The following is a 20,430-nucleotide window of genomic DNA, read 5'->3' on the forward strand; positions in this document are numbered from 1 at the left end:
ACTATAATAGGCTTTTTTTTGCGTTTTTTATATCAATTTTCGGAAACAGAGTATCATGATTGCATGAAATAACTGATATAATCGATTTGACAGCTGTCATTCTATCAAGCTATATTTTAAGGACTACTTATAGTAGGTATCTAGCAGTGGCGAACGGTGACTTTTTTTATAGGTAAGCAGTATTTTTTTTCATAATTTGTACCTTCATGTACATACATACATATAAGTAATCTCGCAAATGAGTGGAGGCGTATAAAAAAAAAAGTATATACAGGTACACGGATTCTTTTTCTATGGTTTTTTGTAAAAACAACTTCATCTCTCCAGCTCCGTTTCACCTGCTGGCAACAGAAGACGCAATACCTACTTATTTTTAATCAAAATAATTTTAACCAATAACCCAACAAACAAACAACAATTAATGACTTTGCGTAATATGTAGGTATATTCTCCATTATTTTTAGACAGTACATGTATACAAAAGTTTTAAAAAATAAAATATGTTGAAAAATAAGTATATTCATAATTCCTTTTTGTTTGGCACTGATTAATAACATCGTATATTTGTTTGTAATTTACATTTTATACTGCAAATATTTAGGTACTAATATAAAAGAAAGTAAACATTTTATTGTAAGACGTCACTCCCATTATGTACACAAAATTATTTAAAAAAAACAATAAGATTAGATTTAAATTAATTTATTTATGCCAAAATACATAATTTTAACTTTACATATTACATTACATAACATAACATGACAATAACATTCATTAGAAATATTCGCAATAATATTGCAACAAAAATGTCACCGTCGTGACCGCCGCGCCGCGCCGAGTTGTCAGCTTCGTTTCCTTCTAAACTGAGAATGAATAATTCAAGAAATTGACGACACCGAGCGAGGCGCCACTAGCTAAAACGCGCGGACTAAAAAACTGGCGTCACATGTCAACAGAATACTATCAAACGAAAATGGTCTTTAGGAAATAACGCTCGAAATGCTACTCTCCAAATAGAGAAGCTTGAACATTTTGTATTGAAAAATAAGCTGCAATAATCGGAACCGGGCAATGCGCTGGGTGCGCATTTAGAAGCTTATATTTATTTTTTGAAGAAGATATAAACAGTGACGTTAATTTATAATAAATATAGATTGTTTTATTTATTCTCCTATAATTAAAACTACTATAAAACATTATTATTGGTAGTGAAATATAATGGTAAGCTGCGAATAATCGATTATATGGACGGTTCGCCCCTTGTATCTAGCCATGGCTTTACTACATTCAGATATTTTTCAGCTTTTTCATGTGTTCCCTTCCATGTTTTATCTTTGAAAATTATTGATGAAAAGTACATATTTTTAACGCGTCACTTACCAAACAATGAACTTTTTTGACTTCAGACCGTTTTTGTTTTCAGCGCGATCATGTTTCGAGGGTGTTCTAATATCGTGGGCTCTATATCATTATAAGCAGTACTTATTATTTACGTTGATTTTGTTACGGCAATGATTCGAATTTTCTTGTTTACTTGAGCTTCGATCTTTCCTCTTTTTATCTCATTTCCTATCCGAATAATACATAACACTTGAACACGCCATTTAAACACGCAGAGACATGAAAAACTTTATAAAACATTTAATAACAATATTTTGAGTTTGTCCAAATTTTTGTAGACAAGGACTGGATTCAACTCGCTGGGGAGCTGTTTATACTAACATATTACAACAGAGATGAAGAACATTTGAGATAAGGTAATGTAGAAGTCTTAAATCAGCCATTGACAGGTCATAAGCCCTGTAGATGCCTAGACTTCTATATTACCTTCTCTTAAATGGTCTTCATCTCTGTTGTAATATGTTAATAAAAACATTTATTATTTTTGATGTTTGAAGCATTTACTTTGTGGAACATTATTATTCAATATATTTGAATAAAATCACTTTGTTTTTATGTATTTATTACTACTACTACTACTACTACCATTACGATATCTCCCCGTAGGGGTAGGCAGAGATAATGGACTGCCACACACGTCTATTCTGGCATACAATTCTAGCCTCTTCCAAATTCATACATCTTGTCATACATGCCCTTCGATTCTGTCTGCTTTTGACATGACCAGACTTAAGATTTCGGTTTATCTGATCATGCCACGTCTTACTTGGTCGTCCTCGTCTCACGTTGCCGTTAATTTTCGCCATATATACTTTTTTTACCATTCTTTCGTCGTCCATTCGTTCTACGTGACCAAGCCATCTCAGAGACCCTTTCTTAATCTTATCAATTATACTTGACTCAGATTTACACTCTCGCCTGATTTCATCTTTCGTAACCCTGTCATACATTGATTTTCCACACATTCGTCTGAGAGATCGCATTTCAACCGCGTTCACTCGGCTTTCATCCTTCCTCTGCCAGCTCTATGTTTCACTTCCATACATAAGTGTCGGGACTAAAACTCCGTTGTGCACTGCCAGTTTAGCTTCGATTGATATATTTTTATTAGAAATTACTGTGCTTAGTGCTCCGTTCATTTTGTTGCCCGCATTCACCCTTCTTTCAACATCTTTTTCTACTCTTCCATCTCTTGAAAACATGCTTTCCAGATACGCAAATTCTTCTACTTGCTCGAGACATTCGTTGTTTACATTTATTATGCAGTCAGTAACCTCACTATCCCTTTCAAATACCATCACTTTTGACTTACTTTCGTTCATCGCCAATTCGCTCTCCAGGCATACATAATAAATTCTAGAGACTATTTGCTGCAAATCAGCCTTGCTGCTTGCTAACAGAACTGCATCAACAAGCAGATTACTGAAAAATTATCCATTTTTGCTCCAATACCCATACATTATATCTCTTTCATACATACTTATTTATTAGGTAAACCAACAGTATGTACACAAATATTGCCAATTTCTTTGTATATTGGTGTAAGAAACTCATGCACACACCAAACAAATTGTTTACGCTTAATACTATAATTTTAATTATGTTCAATATAATAAATTTAAAAGAAACGAAATGAAAAATATGCATCTAATAATAAAATTAAATATCTGCTTCATAATTGTTTGCGAGAAAGTCACAAATAAACTACGCACAACAGGCAATTGACGTTGGGTCACACCTAGAGATGCAAGGCGGTAAAATTACCGCGGTATTTTACGGGAATTTCAACAGATTTTGGTAAAATACGGTATTTTACGGTATTTTTCGGTAAGAAACGAATTTGACGTACTAATTTTTATTTTTCAAAGATATTACAAATACGAGTAGCTTTGTTTTAGGACACTTACGATTTTCAAGTCAATTTTATTTTCTCAGGCTTTCGCATGTTTTTTTTTCTATAAAACCTTCAGGGACGTAATTATACACAAAAAACTGATTTTAAGCACCATTTTTTTAAAATCGTGGCATTAGCGGTGGTCGTTCAAGGTCACAAACTTAAGGTGACCTCATGTCCACTGATTCTGTTAAGTTTCAAAACATAATAACCTTTTTTATAAAAAAAGTTAAAAAAATTACATACCGAATAACCTTGAACGTCCCATACTTCTAATAAATCTCGACATCCACCCGATGGATTTAAACCTGGTTTTTGCAGTCATGTAAAGTGTCCTAAAACCAAGCTACTCGTATTTGTGATATCTTTGAAAAATAAAAATTAGTACGTCAAATTCGTTTCTTACCGAAAATTACCGTAAAATACCGTAAATTACGGTATTTTACCGCGACTTTTGGTAAAATTACGTAATTCTACATCCATAGTCACACCACATAGACAATGTCAATTCCTTTAAATATTTAGGTACTGAAACGACTAATGATAACAATTATAGTACCGAGATTCGAGCACGGCTATCGGCAGCAAACAGATGCTATTATGACGCGGGACCACCGTGCAGTGGGGCGTACGCCTCACCGTGGGAAACACTGCTCTAAACTGTTGTAGCCGAACATACCCTGGAGAAACCCGGTCATACCCGCACTCTCATGTAGAGATATCTCAGACACTTCTTTTGGATTTTCTGTATCATAATTTATTTATTTATATATACGCCCAATGGGCATTTTTATGGACACATTTATACATAGAATATTATTATAACAAAATTAGAAAGACTCAATGGTTCATAGTAGGCTTTGTGGGAGTGGAAGTGGGAGAGAGGTGTTGATAATTGAATTCGATTCAGTGATCGTTTGAAAGAAGACAACTTGTTATCAAAGAAATCAAGACTGGTATGTTTGTTGGCAGACCTAAGAATTCTGGGCATAAGGGAATGAAAACCATAGTTTGTTCTATGGTTATCGGTATGAAAGAGTAAGTTTTGTCTGAGGTTTCTAGTTGGGATATTTAATTTTATTGAGCTCAGTAGTTCAGGCGCATCAAAGAGTGAGTTGAGAATTTTAAATAGGACTATAAGGTCGGATTTATTTCGACGGTCTTGAATAGAAGATATATTCAAGGTAGTTTCTAACTCATTATACGTATATAGGTCTCTGGATAAGCCCAACCTCCAGCCTACCTTTCTTAAACATCGATGTTGAACTGATTCAATATTCTTGATGTGAACATCATAATATGGAGACCAGATAACGGAGGAATACTCTAGGTGCGGGCGAACTAGCGAACAGAAGAGAGCTTTAAGGGTATTGGTATTTTTGACGTCAGCTGTGCTTCTGTTAATAAATCCAAGAATTTTTAAGGATTTATTGATAACATGTTCAATATGAATTGTAAAAGAAAGTTTAGTGTCAAGTATAATACAATACCCAAGTCTCGTATACTAGACACAGATGATAATATTTCATCGTTCAGTGAGTAGTCGTATATGATTGGATTTTCTAGACGAAAAAATCTCATAACCTTGCACTTACTTAAGTTGAGATGTAGATTATTGGATGAGCACCAGGTGCTAAAAGACAAGAAGTCAGATTGTAATAGTGAACAATCGGAAGGGCTGTCAATCTGTTTGAGAATTTTAGTGTCATCAGCTAACAGCCAAATTGATGAAGTAAGAAAAGCATTTTTTATCATAAGAGAGTACTTCAGTTTATGAGGCCCCCACAAACCTAAGTCACGTGAATTGGATTATTTTGCGAAAAACTGCACGTAAATCTGTCAAGTCATTTTCAAGTTTTTGCGAGACACAAGACACAACATGGCGATTAATTTTTATATATTTAAATAGATAGGCACTTGTAGCGTATGGTAAATAAATCAAATAAAATTAATAAATAAGTGTATTTTGATCCGTGTGGACTCAGATATTGCATTTGTTAATTAATGAGGAGTTTAGTTACAAAATACAGTGTTGTGTCTCATCTTTATCAAGCTCGTCATTAATTGTCTTGAAGAACTTGATAAAAAAAAGAGCGACAACAATATAATGTATGTTTTTAAATGAATTAAAATATCATTATATAAACTCTTGTATTTACATTGTAAAACTTTGTATAAAAATATCCTTCAGATAACAATAATATTAAATCAAAATACGTTTTATTCTTCTTCTTCTTCTTCAGCCTTATTTTCTCCACTGCTGGATGAACGTCTCCATTCCTTCCCATCACCCGCTTTCATCATCCACGTTTTACCGGCAATAGAGGCAATGTCGTCGACCCGTCTCTTCTGTGGCCTTCCAACACTTCTTCTGTTTGCCCGCGGTCTCCACTTTACTATTCTGGGTGCCCGCCTGCCACCATTTTGTCTCGCCGAGTGCCCTGCCCACTGCCATTTAAATTTCGCTGCACGATCATGATATCCACGACTCCGGTTCGGCGCCTTATTTCTTCATTTCTTACTCTGCCTTTTAGACATACACCGAGCATCTGTCGTCCCATATATCGTTGCGTGCATTTTAATTTCTGGCTACTTTTTGTGTTACAGACATGGTTTCTAGTCCGTATGTTGTCACCGGCAATATGCACGATTCATATAAAAAAATGGATAGTGGAGCTAGGTAGAAGTAAAATGGATAGTGGAGCTAGGTAGAAGTAAAATGGATTGTCTCGCCCATACCAATGCTGAATCAACTGCTCCACAACTGTATGGCTTACGTTAGGTTTTTGTTGTTTTCATTGTGTGTTTTGTAATATAAATAATATAGATGTATATAAATACCTTGTTTTTAAAACTGTCTGAATATTTGTTAATTATGTTTGTTTTTTAAGTGAGTCTTCTTTGTTTATTCTCAAATGTAATAAAAATAAACTAAATTGTTAAGTGTCCTCGGCACGGGGAACCCCAGTGAGGTCACATTATTTTTATTATTAATTTATAGTTTGTAAGCGAAAAATATGAATAAATAAATAAATAAATATACTAGTCTTTTCAAGCATATAGGGACTTCATTATTTAAAAAAAATGATTATGTCCAAATGGTCATAAGCCCTGTACCATATTCCCTTCTCAAAAATGTTTTCGCTCTATGTTGAAATAAACTTAAGTAATTTTTCATCTATACCACGCGGACGGAGTCGCGAATAAAATCTAGTAATTAATATTTTAAATGCCTACCGACTGTAGTAACATTACTAGACAATTATATATTATAAAGATGGTGGCAAATTAACCACTAATATATGGGTAACAGCATTTCTATACCACGCGATTCTCAAGTCACGTTTTTTTTCTACAAACCATCATTATATTCAACATATTACAATAGACACGAAGAAAATTTTACAGAAGGGATAAAGAATATGGACGTCTAGGCATCCACAGAACTTATGACCTGTCATTGGCTGGTTTTATTGATTTATTTATACATTTTATTATAAATACTAGTTTATTTATTTATTTTGTTCATTAACGCCCAAAAGGCATTTAAAAAAAATAAAAATGAAATACATGCTAACGTACTAAATAATAAACAGAATATGCAGAAAAAAATTGTGAAATTAGTTAAAAGGGATATGATAAAAAGTTTTACAAAGTAAAAAAAAATCAATAATAACAAAGGTATGCAAGAAAAAACAGTAAGCATATAAACAAAAAATGCAAAGATTATGAAATAAATTATGTAAAGCAAACAATAAATAAAGTGTTACGGTAAGCAAGAAAGACATTTTTAAGTTAAATTTAATAAACAAGCGAGCATATATTATCACGAAAAAATAAAGAATAAAAATATGTATCTATAAAATGCGTATTTGCCAATACTACAATGCAATTTGATATAATAGTAATAAATAAAAAAACAAGTATATGGTAATAAAAATAAACAAGTAGGTATTTTTTTTTTTAATTTATGAAATTGAATTGTCAATAATAGTTTGACGAGCAGCTACAAATAAACTTGACATTGTGAACTTTGCCCGGCTAACAAGGGTACACACCCCTTTCCAAATTAGGCATTTACATTTTAATACATGATAATAGTTTACAAGTCAATAGAAAGCACGGACTAATCAAATTTAAACTTACTCGTAAACACATTTTGATACATATACGCAGATAAATACACATTCACACATTTACATAAATATATATATACGTACACATAAATCAATTAAATTTTTTAATAAATCATAATTAAAGGAAAAATTGCTCGGTGGAACAAAATTTTTGGCTCGTTTAAGTGGCGACTTTACACTTCCAGCCAGTCTGCAAGTATTTGGACATACTCAAACATCGTTGAATTAACTACCTGGTAAAAGAAGAAGTATAAAAGTTGGAAAATTGTTTTCAGGCGTTGCCTAGTAGGTGATTTTTTTTTTTTTTTTAAAGTTTTATTCATTTTAACAAATAAGTAACATTCATAATTGTATTTTTGTTTCCGCAAAGCCGAAGCTTGTCTGCGGGTTACATTACATTTTTTGTTTTAATTTATAAGTAAGTACATAGTTTAATAATAATTAAATAATAAAATATACTTATACACTTAAGTTTCACTTGCTGTTTAATCATTTTTGACTATTTTTTTTAATGAAATTAGGTTTTCTCTTCACGATTTTCAGCTGGTATTAAATTGTACAGTTTTGGTACTACACTACCCATTGTTCTGTCACCATAGTAGTTTTTCTGTCGTGGTACCATCAGCCGCTGTGCCGATACTTGTCGGGTCATGATCTGGTGGTTTATTTTGGATTTAAAATTGCAATCGAGGAAATGATGGAAATGATTTGGTTCAGTCGGATGAATCTCACCCACGTGATAAAGGTTTTAGCTCTTTTACTTCACAAAAGTCAACAGATGGAAGAGTTGAGGATATGTGGATGTCCAGACATGGCCAGAACGGTGAATGTTACACAGTGATTAAAGTGGCCACTAAAACCAGCCAATGACAGGTCATGAGCCCCGTTAATGCCTTGACTTACATATTCCCTTCTCAAAAATGTTTTCCCTCTCTGTTAAAATAAATTTAAATATTGTTCATTTCTTTTTACTAATGCAATAAACATAACTAAATTCACGAAGCCAATTTATATGGCGTGTCATTTGTCAAGAAGTGGCTAAGACGCTTGAATCACGCATGGAAGGTTCCGGGTTCGATTCCTGGTGAGAACACAAAAAATAGATGTGATTAAATTAATTTATAATAGCGAAAATGGGATTTAGTCCCGTTATAGCAACAACAAAAAAATCATAAATACGCCTGTCATTGTCCATGCGTCCACCCCCCATCACTGACAATAACTGACTGAATCTGTTTCACACAAACACCGGCCACAGAACAGCGTTTCTGCGTTACTTGTTATGAGTCCTATCTTCGTGCTCTCTCTTAAACATAATATGCGTTGCTGTATTGGCGTCGTTGAAATAAATTTTAAGACATTTTAATATGTATTTCCATGCGTAACGCGCGGTTTCTATGCCATTAACCTTCTCGTAGTCCTGTGCAGCAATCTTCTTGGTTACATTGACCTATGCATCGACTACACAAATAAAGTAATATGGTCTAAACGAGTCTTGAACTAACGCAGGGCGCGCTATCTCGGGAATTTCAACGCGCGGCCGCTGACATGTGGAATATCATTATTATAATCACTGACTTAAGATGCAATAATACATGCAACGAGCTGAACCCGGCACCGCTTTGCTATTGCTAGGGGGAACTTACAACAATCATTGGAAACGGTTCAAAAATTTATATTAAAAATAATGCTTCACAAAAATCGCACTTTTCCCTCTTTCCAATGAGGAAGTTCAGTGGTTTTAAAAAAAAAAAATATTTGTTAATAGACTTTTAAACTAAGTAAAATTTTTTTTTTTTTTAATTTTTATATATCGTATTATTGGCGCTACGATTTTTCAAAGCTTTGTATTTCTGAAATAACTCCGCGTGTAACGTCAGAGGTTCATTTCCGCTTATTCTCATTCAGTTCTTCCCATTGGTCCAGAAGCGACAAGCAGACCGGAAATCTTCCATAGCTCTCAGATCATAGGTTGATTCACATGAACCAGTGACGTCATTTAAAGTAGTGCGTTTTTATCAAAATATTTTTTTTATTTTTTCTGTACATTTTCAAGAAACTTTGCCCCGCAATTTAATGCTCTAATTTTTACCCCGCGTAAGAAAAAAAAATTGTATCCAATTTCCCGTAGGGCTGACGTTCCTCATTGTTCCAAGAAGCTAAACTTGTTGATCTAAGACAGATATTGTTTTCAATGTTTAAAATATATATTTACGAACAAAAATGTATTTACAAGTAATTCAAATAGATCAAGTCAAAGAAGGAATCGTGTGTTAGAAATACCACATTGTAAAACGAGGCTCGCACAGAGACATGCATATTTTATAGGCCCAAAAAAAAATATTATTTTTTTACTGATAATATTTAATTGATTCCAAACTTTCCAAATTTTCCTTTTTTAAAAAAACACGCACTATCCTGGATTCAAACTAAAGATACGAACTCTTTTTTTCCATGATTTATTTTGTTGCCCTTTAATAATAAGGAATATTTTTGTGTTTTTTTAAAAATATTTTTTATTTCCTTTTTTAATTACTATAAAAAAAATACCATATTATCTTTTACGGAATATTTTATTTTTTCTTTCTTATGTTATACAAAAATATTATAACTGCAATATTATATACAAAAACCAAAAATGTCACCGATATGGATATTCGCTAATAACCGGAATGGGGAATGTTGTAGTATCTACATAAAAGTGGCCACTTGAACCCAACCTATGACAGGTCAAAAGCCCTGTAAACGCTCGAATATCCATAATCTTGAAACAAAAATTCTACCCATCTCTGTAGTGATATAAATAATATTATAACTGTCCATTATTTATTATAGGAGCGAAAATTCATTAGCATTTTCTTGTATACCCACGAACATGCCATGCCTTTGTGGGATTTTTTTTGTTTACTATTTTTCTATTAATAAGTATTTCATTAATATGTAATTATGCTTTATTTTTTTAATACTGTTTTATTATTATGTTTATTGTAAGAAAACAAAAAAAATAAATTTAAAAAATTTAAAAAAAGATCAGAGTACATACTCGTATATAATATACACCATGATTTGGACTGACACACGTTTTGTATATCCGAATTATGTTTCCAATAATCATGTGTTCATTGTACTATACGACATTTCTTAGGCATCCAGATGTTTACTCACTGAGATGGATATGTTCTCATCATCACTATGGCAGCATCATCTGCATGGCGTGTGATGCTAATGACCTTATCTCCCTTAGTAGATTCACTTCTTTTTATTCTTAAAGGCGTTTTTTTATATATATTTATTCTGCTTGTGTAAGAAATGGTTTTTGGCGTATATACAGGGTGTTCTTTAAACCCTGTCACATCCGAAACCTCGATGATCAGTATGAGCAAGAAGACATATTGGCACATTAAAATATTATTTTAGAACAAATAAAATATTTAAAAAAACAAATGGGTGCTTACTTCCGGTGGGGTGAAAAGAGAAGGGGGGAGGGGGGAGTCTGATATACCGTCAACCGCGCGGCGGCGCCCCCCTCGCTTCTCCCCTGCGGAAGTAAGCAACCATTTGTTTTTTTTTTAATATTTTCTTTTAAGGAAATTCTTCGTTCTAAGTATTTTTTTTAATTTGCCAATATGTCTTCTTGCCCATACTGATCATCGTGGTTTCGGATGTGACAGGGTTTAAATAACACCCTGTATAAACGCATCTCTAATAGCGTCGCTTACTTAGGTTACATACTAAATTCTTATTTCTTAGCCTTTAAAATATACTAATTGTGAAATAATCTTCACATACACTTTGATTATAACCTTGTGCATCATATATATTCATTTTGTGTTGGTAAACACTTAAAATAAAGCTTTAAATTGTAAATTATAACGCAATTGTCATAAAATAAAGTGTCATGTGACAACTCGCACATCACAACTCGTAAATTTCCATGTTACGTCCATTGCTGATAATCGCCGTCTCTTTTCGTCTTATTAAAATTATCATAAATGAGGGTAAAGCAAACTTAGAAATCTCCATCAAAGGAGTCACTGGGATATTTGAGAAAAACTTTGAAAAAATAATTGTGAGATTTGTAATTATTTTATTTTTATTTTATTTTATTAACATAACCGGCAAATCTGCCTTTTACAAAAAATTATACTACTAACATATTTGGCTTAATATTTTTTTTTTAAAACATAAATTTTCTTTTACCCAAGATTTATAAAAAAATTAAACCTAAAAATAATACAAGATTTATAAGAAAAAATTAACCTAAAAATTATACAAGATTTATAAAAAAAATTTCACAAGATTTATAAATAAAAAAAATAACCTACAAATTATACAAGATATAAAAAAAAAAAAATGACCTGAAAATTATACAAGATTTAAAAAAAAAAACCTTAAAAGCACACAAGATTTATAAAAAAAAAATAACTTTAAAATTTTACAAGATTTATAAAAAAAAATAACCTACAAATTATACAAGATTTATAAAAAAAAAATTACTTAAAAATTCTACAAGATTTAGAAAAAAAAATAACCCATAAATTACACATGATTTATAAAAAAAAATTTACCTAAAAATTATTCAAGATTTATAAAAAAAAAATAACCTGAAAATTATACAAGATTTATTAAAAAAAAATACCTTAAAAGCATACAAGATTTATAAAAAAAATAACCTAAAAATTTTACAAGATTTATAAAAAAAAATAACCTAAAAATTATACAAGATTTATAAAAAAAAAATTACCTAAAAATTACACATAATTTATAAAAAAAAATAACCTGAAAATTATACAAGATTTATAAAAAAAATTTACTTAAAAATTCTACAAGATTTATAAAAAAAAATCACACATGATTTATAAAAAAAAAATTACCTAAAAATTCTACAAGATTTATAAAAAAAAATCACACATGATTTATAAAAAAAAAATTATACAAGATTTATAAAAAAAAAATTACCTTAAAATCATACAAGATTTATAAAAAAAAAATAACCTAAAAATTTTACAACATATTCAGTAGAAAGTTTAAACAATTCAAGAATAAATGTAAAAAACAAATTATATAATAAAATATTTTAAAGTAATATAACAAGAAAGTCATAAGTACTGTTTCATACAGCTGGGCAAAGTGAACAAAAAATTGTATATATTATGAAATGCATAAAAAATAAGTATGATTACCATTCACCATCTTTGAAAAGATGTTCTATGGGAACAATACCCTACACTAAATATATCAGAAACGTGGGAATAACTATTGCCGAGTTCATGATGTAATTATGCTTCACCAACTCAATGGCGAATGCTAAGTTTGCGGTGCCAAGTAGTTTAATTGAAATCTGTTTGTGCAAGATTTAGAGACGGTTTTGAATTACGCTATTATTTTGTGTTAAGGTTTACTTGAAGATCACAAAAAATATATTTGTAATATTCAAAGTAGTTGTCGAAATATTTTATTTTATTTTATTTATTTATTTTATTTTATTTAGGAAATCAACAGTTCTACATACATATTTACAGTAAACAAAACAGATATAGTGTATAAACTCAAAGTATACAAAGTTAGTAAAGACGATGTATTACATATCAAATAAATACATATAAGTTTATACATATAAAAATGTTATTTTCATGTTCTCGTAAATATTTTTCAATAATCAAGATTTTTTAAATATTTTTTTGAGGAACAGTAAGTTATTGTAAATAGGGCGGGATTAGGACAAGAATGCTTGAAGAGAGGATAAGGAGGGGAAGAGAGATGTAAATATTTATGATTGTAATGTCTACTAAGTTACATAATGCATTTTTAATACAAATTTTAAATCTGACAGAATGATGTTTGTGTAATCTATATCTTTAAATTTTGTATTTATATTATATTTGTAAAAGTCCTACGAAAAAAGCATTTTTCACATACGAATTAAATATTAATTAATTAAGTGCAATTTGAAACGCTGGCTACATCATAGGAACGAGCGGGTTAAAACATTATTACTTATTGGGATTACAAAAAACATTTTTTCTAAAATCGAAAATAAATCACCAATACAAAAGAAAGTTTACCCATGTGTCGCATGTTGCAGAGTATGAAGTAAAAGAGTTATATCAAAATATAATGTTCTCACACTCTTTGCGTGTCACTCTCGATACAACGGGCATATTCGGAAGCGAAAAAGAATATTTTGAAACAGTTAAGTTTCTAGTACTTCTCCCAGACGCCAGTTCGTAGCCTTCGGAATTTTGTCGGGGGCAGTTCTTTCGCCCGCGCTGCAAGAATGAGCTAATGTTTTTTTCATGTTTTTAGCAATTAGATTTAAAATATTGACTTTTGAATTCAAATATAAATAATTAAAGCGATTGCTTTTGAATATTCCATTTTTCGATTTAAAATCTCTCATTTTTTGCACGTGTTAGATTACTCAGCACCGTTACCCGAGGATTTTATTGGGGCAGTAAAAGAGACGTTAAAATTGCAATGCGCGTTTGGCCTAACTTAACCGCGTCATCGACGTCAACCTTACAAAACGTTTTGAAATTAATTTTATTGGACTCAAAGATTCATATTTACCGAAACGAGAAAAAAGTAAATAGGCCATGGAACCAAACAAAAAAAAAAATTATACAACGTATTATCATCGCTATGTTTTTTTTAAGTTTTGTAATTTTGAAATGACTCCGCCCGTGACGTCACAACTTCTCGTCGGTGAATTGTACGACAATAGCCCCGTAGCGTAAAAATACACAAAACGTTGAAAAAAAGGCTACCGGAAACCGAAAAATTATCTCAACACAAAACAACTCTGTAATTGGTGGTTAATTCTGAAGAACTTGTGACGTAGTTCAAAGTAATTTTTATTCAAATCATTTCATACATTTTGGAGAAATTAGGCCGTACAATTAAATGTTCCAATTTTTACCGCGTGTAAAAAAACATTTTTATATCCAATTTCCCTAGGCACTGAGACTGAGCTTCTTCATTGTATTGACATTGTTATAATGTTTAAATTTATTTCAACAGAGAGGAAAAACATTTTTGAGAAGGGAATATGGAAGTCTAGGCATTAACAGGGCTTATGACCTGTCATTGGCTGGTTTTTTAATTTATTTAAAAAAAAAAATATTTTTCAAAAATATTTACAAAATAGTCTTAAATTAAAGTCCCGCTGAGTTGCATACACACAACTCGTCAGCAGGTTCTTATAAATTACATCGATTATGAAAAACAATTACATATTACATTATGAAAAAAGAATCGGAAGAAGTATAAAAATTGGAAAATTGTTTTCAGGCGTTGCCTAGTAGGTGATTTGGTTCAGCCGGATGAATCTCACCCACGCGATAAAGGTTTCAGCTCTTGCTTCACAAAAGTCAACAGATGGAAGAGTTGAGGAAATTTGGATGTTCAAACATAGGCAGAATGGTCAATGTTACACAGTGTGCAAAGTGGCCACTTAAACCAGCCAAGGACAGTTCATAAGCCCTGTAAATGCCTAGACTTCCATATTCCCTTCTCAAAAATGTTTTCCCTCTCTGTTGAAATAAATTTAAATATGAGCAACTCCCTAGGGAGGAAATCCAGCCAGTCTGCAAGCATTTGGACATAATCAAACATTTTTGCTATAATGTATTTATTAATACATTTTAGAGTAACTCGGCCGTACAATTAAATGCTCTAATTTTTACCGCGTGTAAGAAAACATGTTTTATATCCAATTTCCCTAGGCACTAAACGATTTGCTGTGAGATATTGCTTTTAGCAAAAGATCATGAATTTTTGTACTTGATTTCAAAGATTTCAAAACTGCAATATTCCATTGATTTCGGACTGGCAATCGAAATCTATGATGATTTTGTTTACCTATACAGTGCCCTATGCACCGTTTGGTGTGGAAAGGAGAATGATAAAGATTAGTTACACAGGAGTGTAGTCTTCATCCACCCGGACAAAAAAAACATTTCGCTATCCAAGTGACTTGCTCTTCAAAGAATTCAGAGTACTGAATATTATTCAACAGTATATATTGAGAACGGTAGTGGTTACACACATACAGAGAGACATTTACCCAAGCGTCAACCACAACCATAATACAAGATACTCTAATAGGGATCTGATACTAAGTGAAGGGGTCAACACTGTTCTGGCATCGAGACAACACTATAACGTAGGCAAAAAGGTCCATAACCTTTTGCCAGAATCGTGGAAAGACGGGAGTGTTGTCAAGTTGCGGAAGGTGTTGACCTCGCTCTTTCGTGACATTGGTCGTAGGGAGTCAGAAAAGTTGATGCATGCCACGGATTGGAGAACCTTACTGGATGTCAAAAATAAAATATAAAAAATAAGGAATAATTTAAAAAAATATATATTTATAGATGACAACCATGAAGTTTCGCATAAATAAATTGTCTATGTTTTTATGAATGTATGTATGTGTATGCGCATGGGTGTATGTACGTGTGTGTGTATGCACATGTGTATATTTATATATACATGTGTGTATATATGTGTATGTCTGTATGTATATGAATCAAAATGTGTATCCGAATAAGTTTATATTTTGTTTGTCTGTGCTCTATATTAATTTGTTAAGTATTATAATATATTAAAATGTAATTGCCTAGCTTGGAACGGGGTATGTACCCTTGTTAGCTGGGCAAAGTGAATATGGAATTGTTTTTTTATAAAGAGTGTGAATAAATAAATAAATAAACTTTAATTTATCCTTCTCGATCACGGTCTCCATCTCTGTCGTAATATATGATATATATTTTTACCTTTTAATAAACACATGATCTTGTTTTACAAAGAACAGAATACATTTGTGTAAACGATAAATAATATCACAATAAAATTATACAAACATTGTTTATTTTTAAAATATGCGAAACACAATTCAAGACCTTGTTTTAATAATCGCGAATATATATTTTTTATGATTGTATGACAATTAATTTATTTATTCATGCTTTATTATAGAACTGTTTTAATTTTTTCACGCAGGATTAGTGAAATCTCCTGCAAACATCAATTAATGACGATGTTCAGCGCTAAGGGAAATTGGAAATAAAAAAATGTTTTCCTACACGCTGTAAAAATTAAAGCAATTAATTGTCCGGCCGAGTTTCTCCAAAATGTATTAATAAATATATTATAAAAATGTCAATACAATGAGGAAGTTCAGTGCCTTGAGAAATTGGATATAAAAATGTTTTCTTACACGCGGTAAACATTAGAGCGTTTAATTGTACGGCCGAGTTTCTCCAAATTGTTTTAATAAATATATTAAAACAATGTCAATACAATGAGGAAGTTCAGTGCCTGGGGAAATTAGATTTAAAAAAGGTTTTCTTAGACGCGGTAAAAATTAGAGCGTTTAATTGTACGGCCGAGTTTCTCCAAAATGTATTGATAAATATATTATAACAATGTCAATACAATGAGGAAGTTCAGTGCCTCGGGAAATTGGATATAAAAATGTTTTCTTACACGCGGTAAACATTAGAGCATTTAATTGTACGGCCGAGTTTCTCCAAAATGTATTAATAAATATATTATAACAATGTCAATACGATGAGAAAGTTCAGTGCCTAGGGAAATTGGATATAAAAATGTTTTCTTACACGCGGTAAAAATTAGAGCGTTTAATTGTACGGCCGAGTTTCTCCAAAATGTATTAATAAATATATTATAACAATGTCAATACAATGAAGAAGTTCAGTGCCTTGAGAAATTGGATATAAAAATGTTTTCTTACACGCGGTAAACATTAGAGCATTTAATTGTACGGCCGAGTTTCTTCAAATTGTTTTAATAAATATATTAAAACAATGTCAATACAATGAGGAAGTTCAGTGCCTCGGGAAATTGGATATAAAAATGTTTTCTTACACGCGGTAAACATTAGAGCATTTAATTGTACGGCCGAGTTTCTCCAAAATGTATTAATAAATATATTAAAACAATGTCAACAGTTGATAGCCTTTTCATTGGTAAATATTTGCGAGTGATTAATTAAGCTTTAAGCAATAAAATTAAAATTTAATGTTCAAATATGCATTTTTTGTAAACGTCAAACTACGCCTAGAGGCGCAATTGCAGTGATGCACTGATAGGAATACGTTTTTAAAATAAAGTTTACGTGAGTTGATGTTATATTTTCGTGCCTGAAAATCCAGAGGAAAGAAATAAATGGGTTGAAATTATAAAGAATTTATGGAAAGAACCTGCTTGGGATCCACCAAAAACGAACTTCGATTATTAACGTTAAAATACAAACTTTTTATGTACGAAAAACCAGTATCCTCTGATTTTTCACAACATATGCATGCTCGTTGAATGTAGCCCTGGTATAAATAAACAAACTTACTAACTATGGGTACATTTTCGGGTCAGTAATTTTGAAAATATTTAACTCTATAGGGCGTGTCTTTGTTTAATATGTCAATGGTGGAGAGCATTAAAATATTTTCTTAAACTAAATTGCAGTTAGTAAAGGAATTACCGGTGAATTTTCGTCAGTGCAGTTTTGACGCTCCCCTGAAAAATAGCTGTTTTTTGACATATCAGGCTCTTGTATCAATGTCTTCAATTATCATTAATTGATTAAATTCAACACCTATACAAATATTTCATTGTATTGCTTATTTTTGAGTTAATCGTGTTTTTTTGTTTACAGCCTTCGAGTGATTGAAATTAACAAAAAAGGTCGAGGAAAAAGGTATTTTGGCGGTTCGCGAGACGCAAACGTCAAGCATACGTCACGTTGACAGGTCATAGATAAAGTGCGCGGGAACCGCACGACAATCGATTTGAAAAGTGACTCATACGCAAACCCTGAAACGGGGCAAGTTGACATGAAAACAGATAACAACAAAATGGCCATTGAAAACAGGAATCTGTCGAATCGGGAGTTGTCAGTCAAAGACCTTCTACGCAAGGATGAAAAGGATTTAGACGAGGAAGGACATGAACTGCTGGACAGAACGGTCGGGGATTTGCCAGCAAAAGTAATACCGGGAGAACGGATTTTGATTCGCGAAGATACTATTGTGGGCGGGTGTGCCACGTGCTCGGGCGGGAAGCTTGTGGGGTATTCGAAAATCAAAATTGGACCAAAGCTGTGCTGGAATCACAGGCGAACAAAGAAGGAATCAGCGTGCCGTAAGTACCTCCTTTTCATAACCCAGCCGGGCCGAAGAGGGGGATCCGAATCCCCCATAGACCGTTTTAATCAATTTCACTTTATGTACATAACAAAACAACAACAACAAACAAAAAACCATCACGCCGTTTCCCCGTAGGGGTACGCAGAGAGGATAGAATGCCACATCACTCTATCTTTGAATACAGATCTCGCTTTCTCTACATTTGTGGCGGGTCGACAACGACGGCACGAGCCGAACATTGCCGAACGCCGACGTAGAGCGTACGAACGGGCCAAACCGGCTTCGAGAATACTACCGGATTCCGACCTCACCGCACGCGTCTTCGAGGCACAAAATTACCGCCAATTTAGATTTACCAACTTCATTTTATTTTGCCTAATATAGTTATTAGAATCCTTCTTTCAATGTGTTAGCTTCAGTAGTTTAGTTTCGTGAATAAATCTTTGTGTAAAACGTAAGTACCCTGTTTTACTTGCTCTCATTCTGTGCACCCACATAACTTTGTACATCACAAAATTAGGCCACCAACTAGGTGCCTACATAAAGGTGGTAACAACACCACTAAAAGTGGTATACCCCGACGTTTGAACACGAAAACACAACATTAAACAATCAATCACGGTGACCCCATTCAAATTCCATAAAAATTGCGCAAAATTTCAGACAGAAATATCTTCGCTTGACAAAATTGTACAACAATTACTTTTTTTCGGTCGGTACATGAAAAATTTAAAATTTCATTTTTAATTTGATTGCACTTTTAATTTATTTGTAATTAATCAAGGTTAATCTATTTCAAGGTTAACTTATTGTAAGGTTAATTAATTTAGTATAATAGAATTATATTATAATAATTACAATATATAATAAATTAGATTTTTCAAAGACCGAGCGAATCGAGTGAATTTTTCTGTCGGTAACAATCTTCAATGTAAATGTAACTAATGTAAATGTAATTAATGTAACTAGTGAATTGATTAAACTGTGATTAATTTCTTAACAATATTACTCGGCCGGGATTAATTCAAACAGGTGATTCATAATTTAACTAAAATTATTATAAACAAACATAATATAATACGTTCGAGCGACTCGCTCACCAAAAATCGCACGCCGAGTAATACATTCCTACAACACATATAAATTTTATTTTTTTTTTTATTTTTCTTGAGTCGAGCACACAAACAATTCACACGAACATTTACATAGGGTGCCAGATTGAGTAGAGGTACTTACAGGGTACCGGAAAATAATTGTTATTTATAGTTCTTAAATTTTGGTTTTTTTTTTTTTTTTTTTCAAAAATCCGGTACATAATTATTTTTGACAAATATTATATGGCGAGACAAGCGTGACGTAGGCATCCGAAAGTTTTCTCCTTGTGAACGCACTGCGGGAGTAAGTTTTTTTTTTACCAGCGAAATCTATCGGAAATATTTTTCAGCTGGCGCAGTCGTTCACAATACTTGCAATTTGTAAAATTTTATTTTTGTAAACAACTTGAAACTATCAAACAAACAGATATTCGGGCGGCTAAGCCGACGAATGTTTAACTTAGTACGTGGACATTAGTATCCATACTTTTTTTCTATATACATTATATCGTGTGACTGTACTATATATGTTTATATTTTTAACCTAGGCTATGCATGTTATTATGTGTTACAGATTTGAAGTTTTACCATAAACATTTTTAAACTTGATATATTGTACAACGGACAATCAAAAGGAATATTAATATTGAGGGGACCACTCAGGCTTGGAGAATACAAATACCTAATAGTTGGAAAATGTGTCCCGCCGTATGGTAAAATAATTATTTAAATTTTCTGTT

The 20,430-nt window shown here is 32.1% G+C and overlaps 1 protein-coding gene across 1 annotated transcript in view; it reads left to right on the top strand.

Annotated features, from left to right (window-relative positions):
• Nucleotides 1-20,430, top strand: part of LOC148285742 (scavenger receptor class B member 1-like) — a 95,080-nt gene that overhangs the window by 21,776 nt on the left and 52,874 nt on the right. The window contains exon 2 of the mRNA XM_088231924.1: nt 18,107-18,591. Coding sequence (XP_088088050.1) covers nt 18,285-18,591 — 307 coding nt within the window. The 5' untranslated portion in view covers nt 18,107-18,284. The remainder of the gene's footprint in view (nt 1-18,106; nt 18,592-20,430) is intronic.

Source organism: Micrasema longulum, unplaced genomic scaffold (assembly GCF_059751315.1).
Source record: "Micrasema longulum isolate JH-2025_06_02 unplaced genomic scaffold, ASM5975131v1 h1tg000008l, whole genome shotgun sequence".
Taxonomy (NCBI): Eukaryota; Metazoa; Arthropoda; class Insecta; order Trichoptera; family Brachycentridae; genus Micrasema; species Micrasema longulum.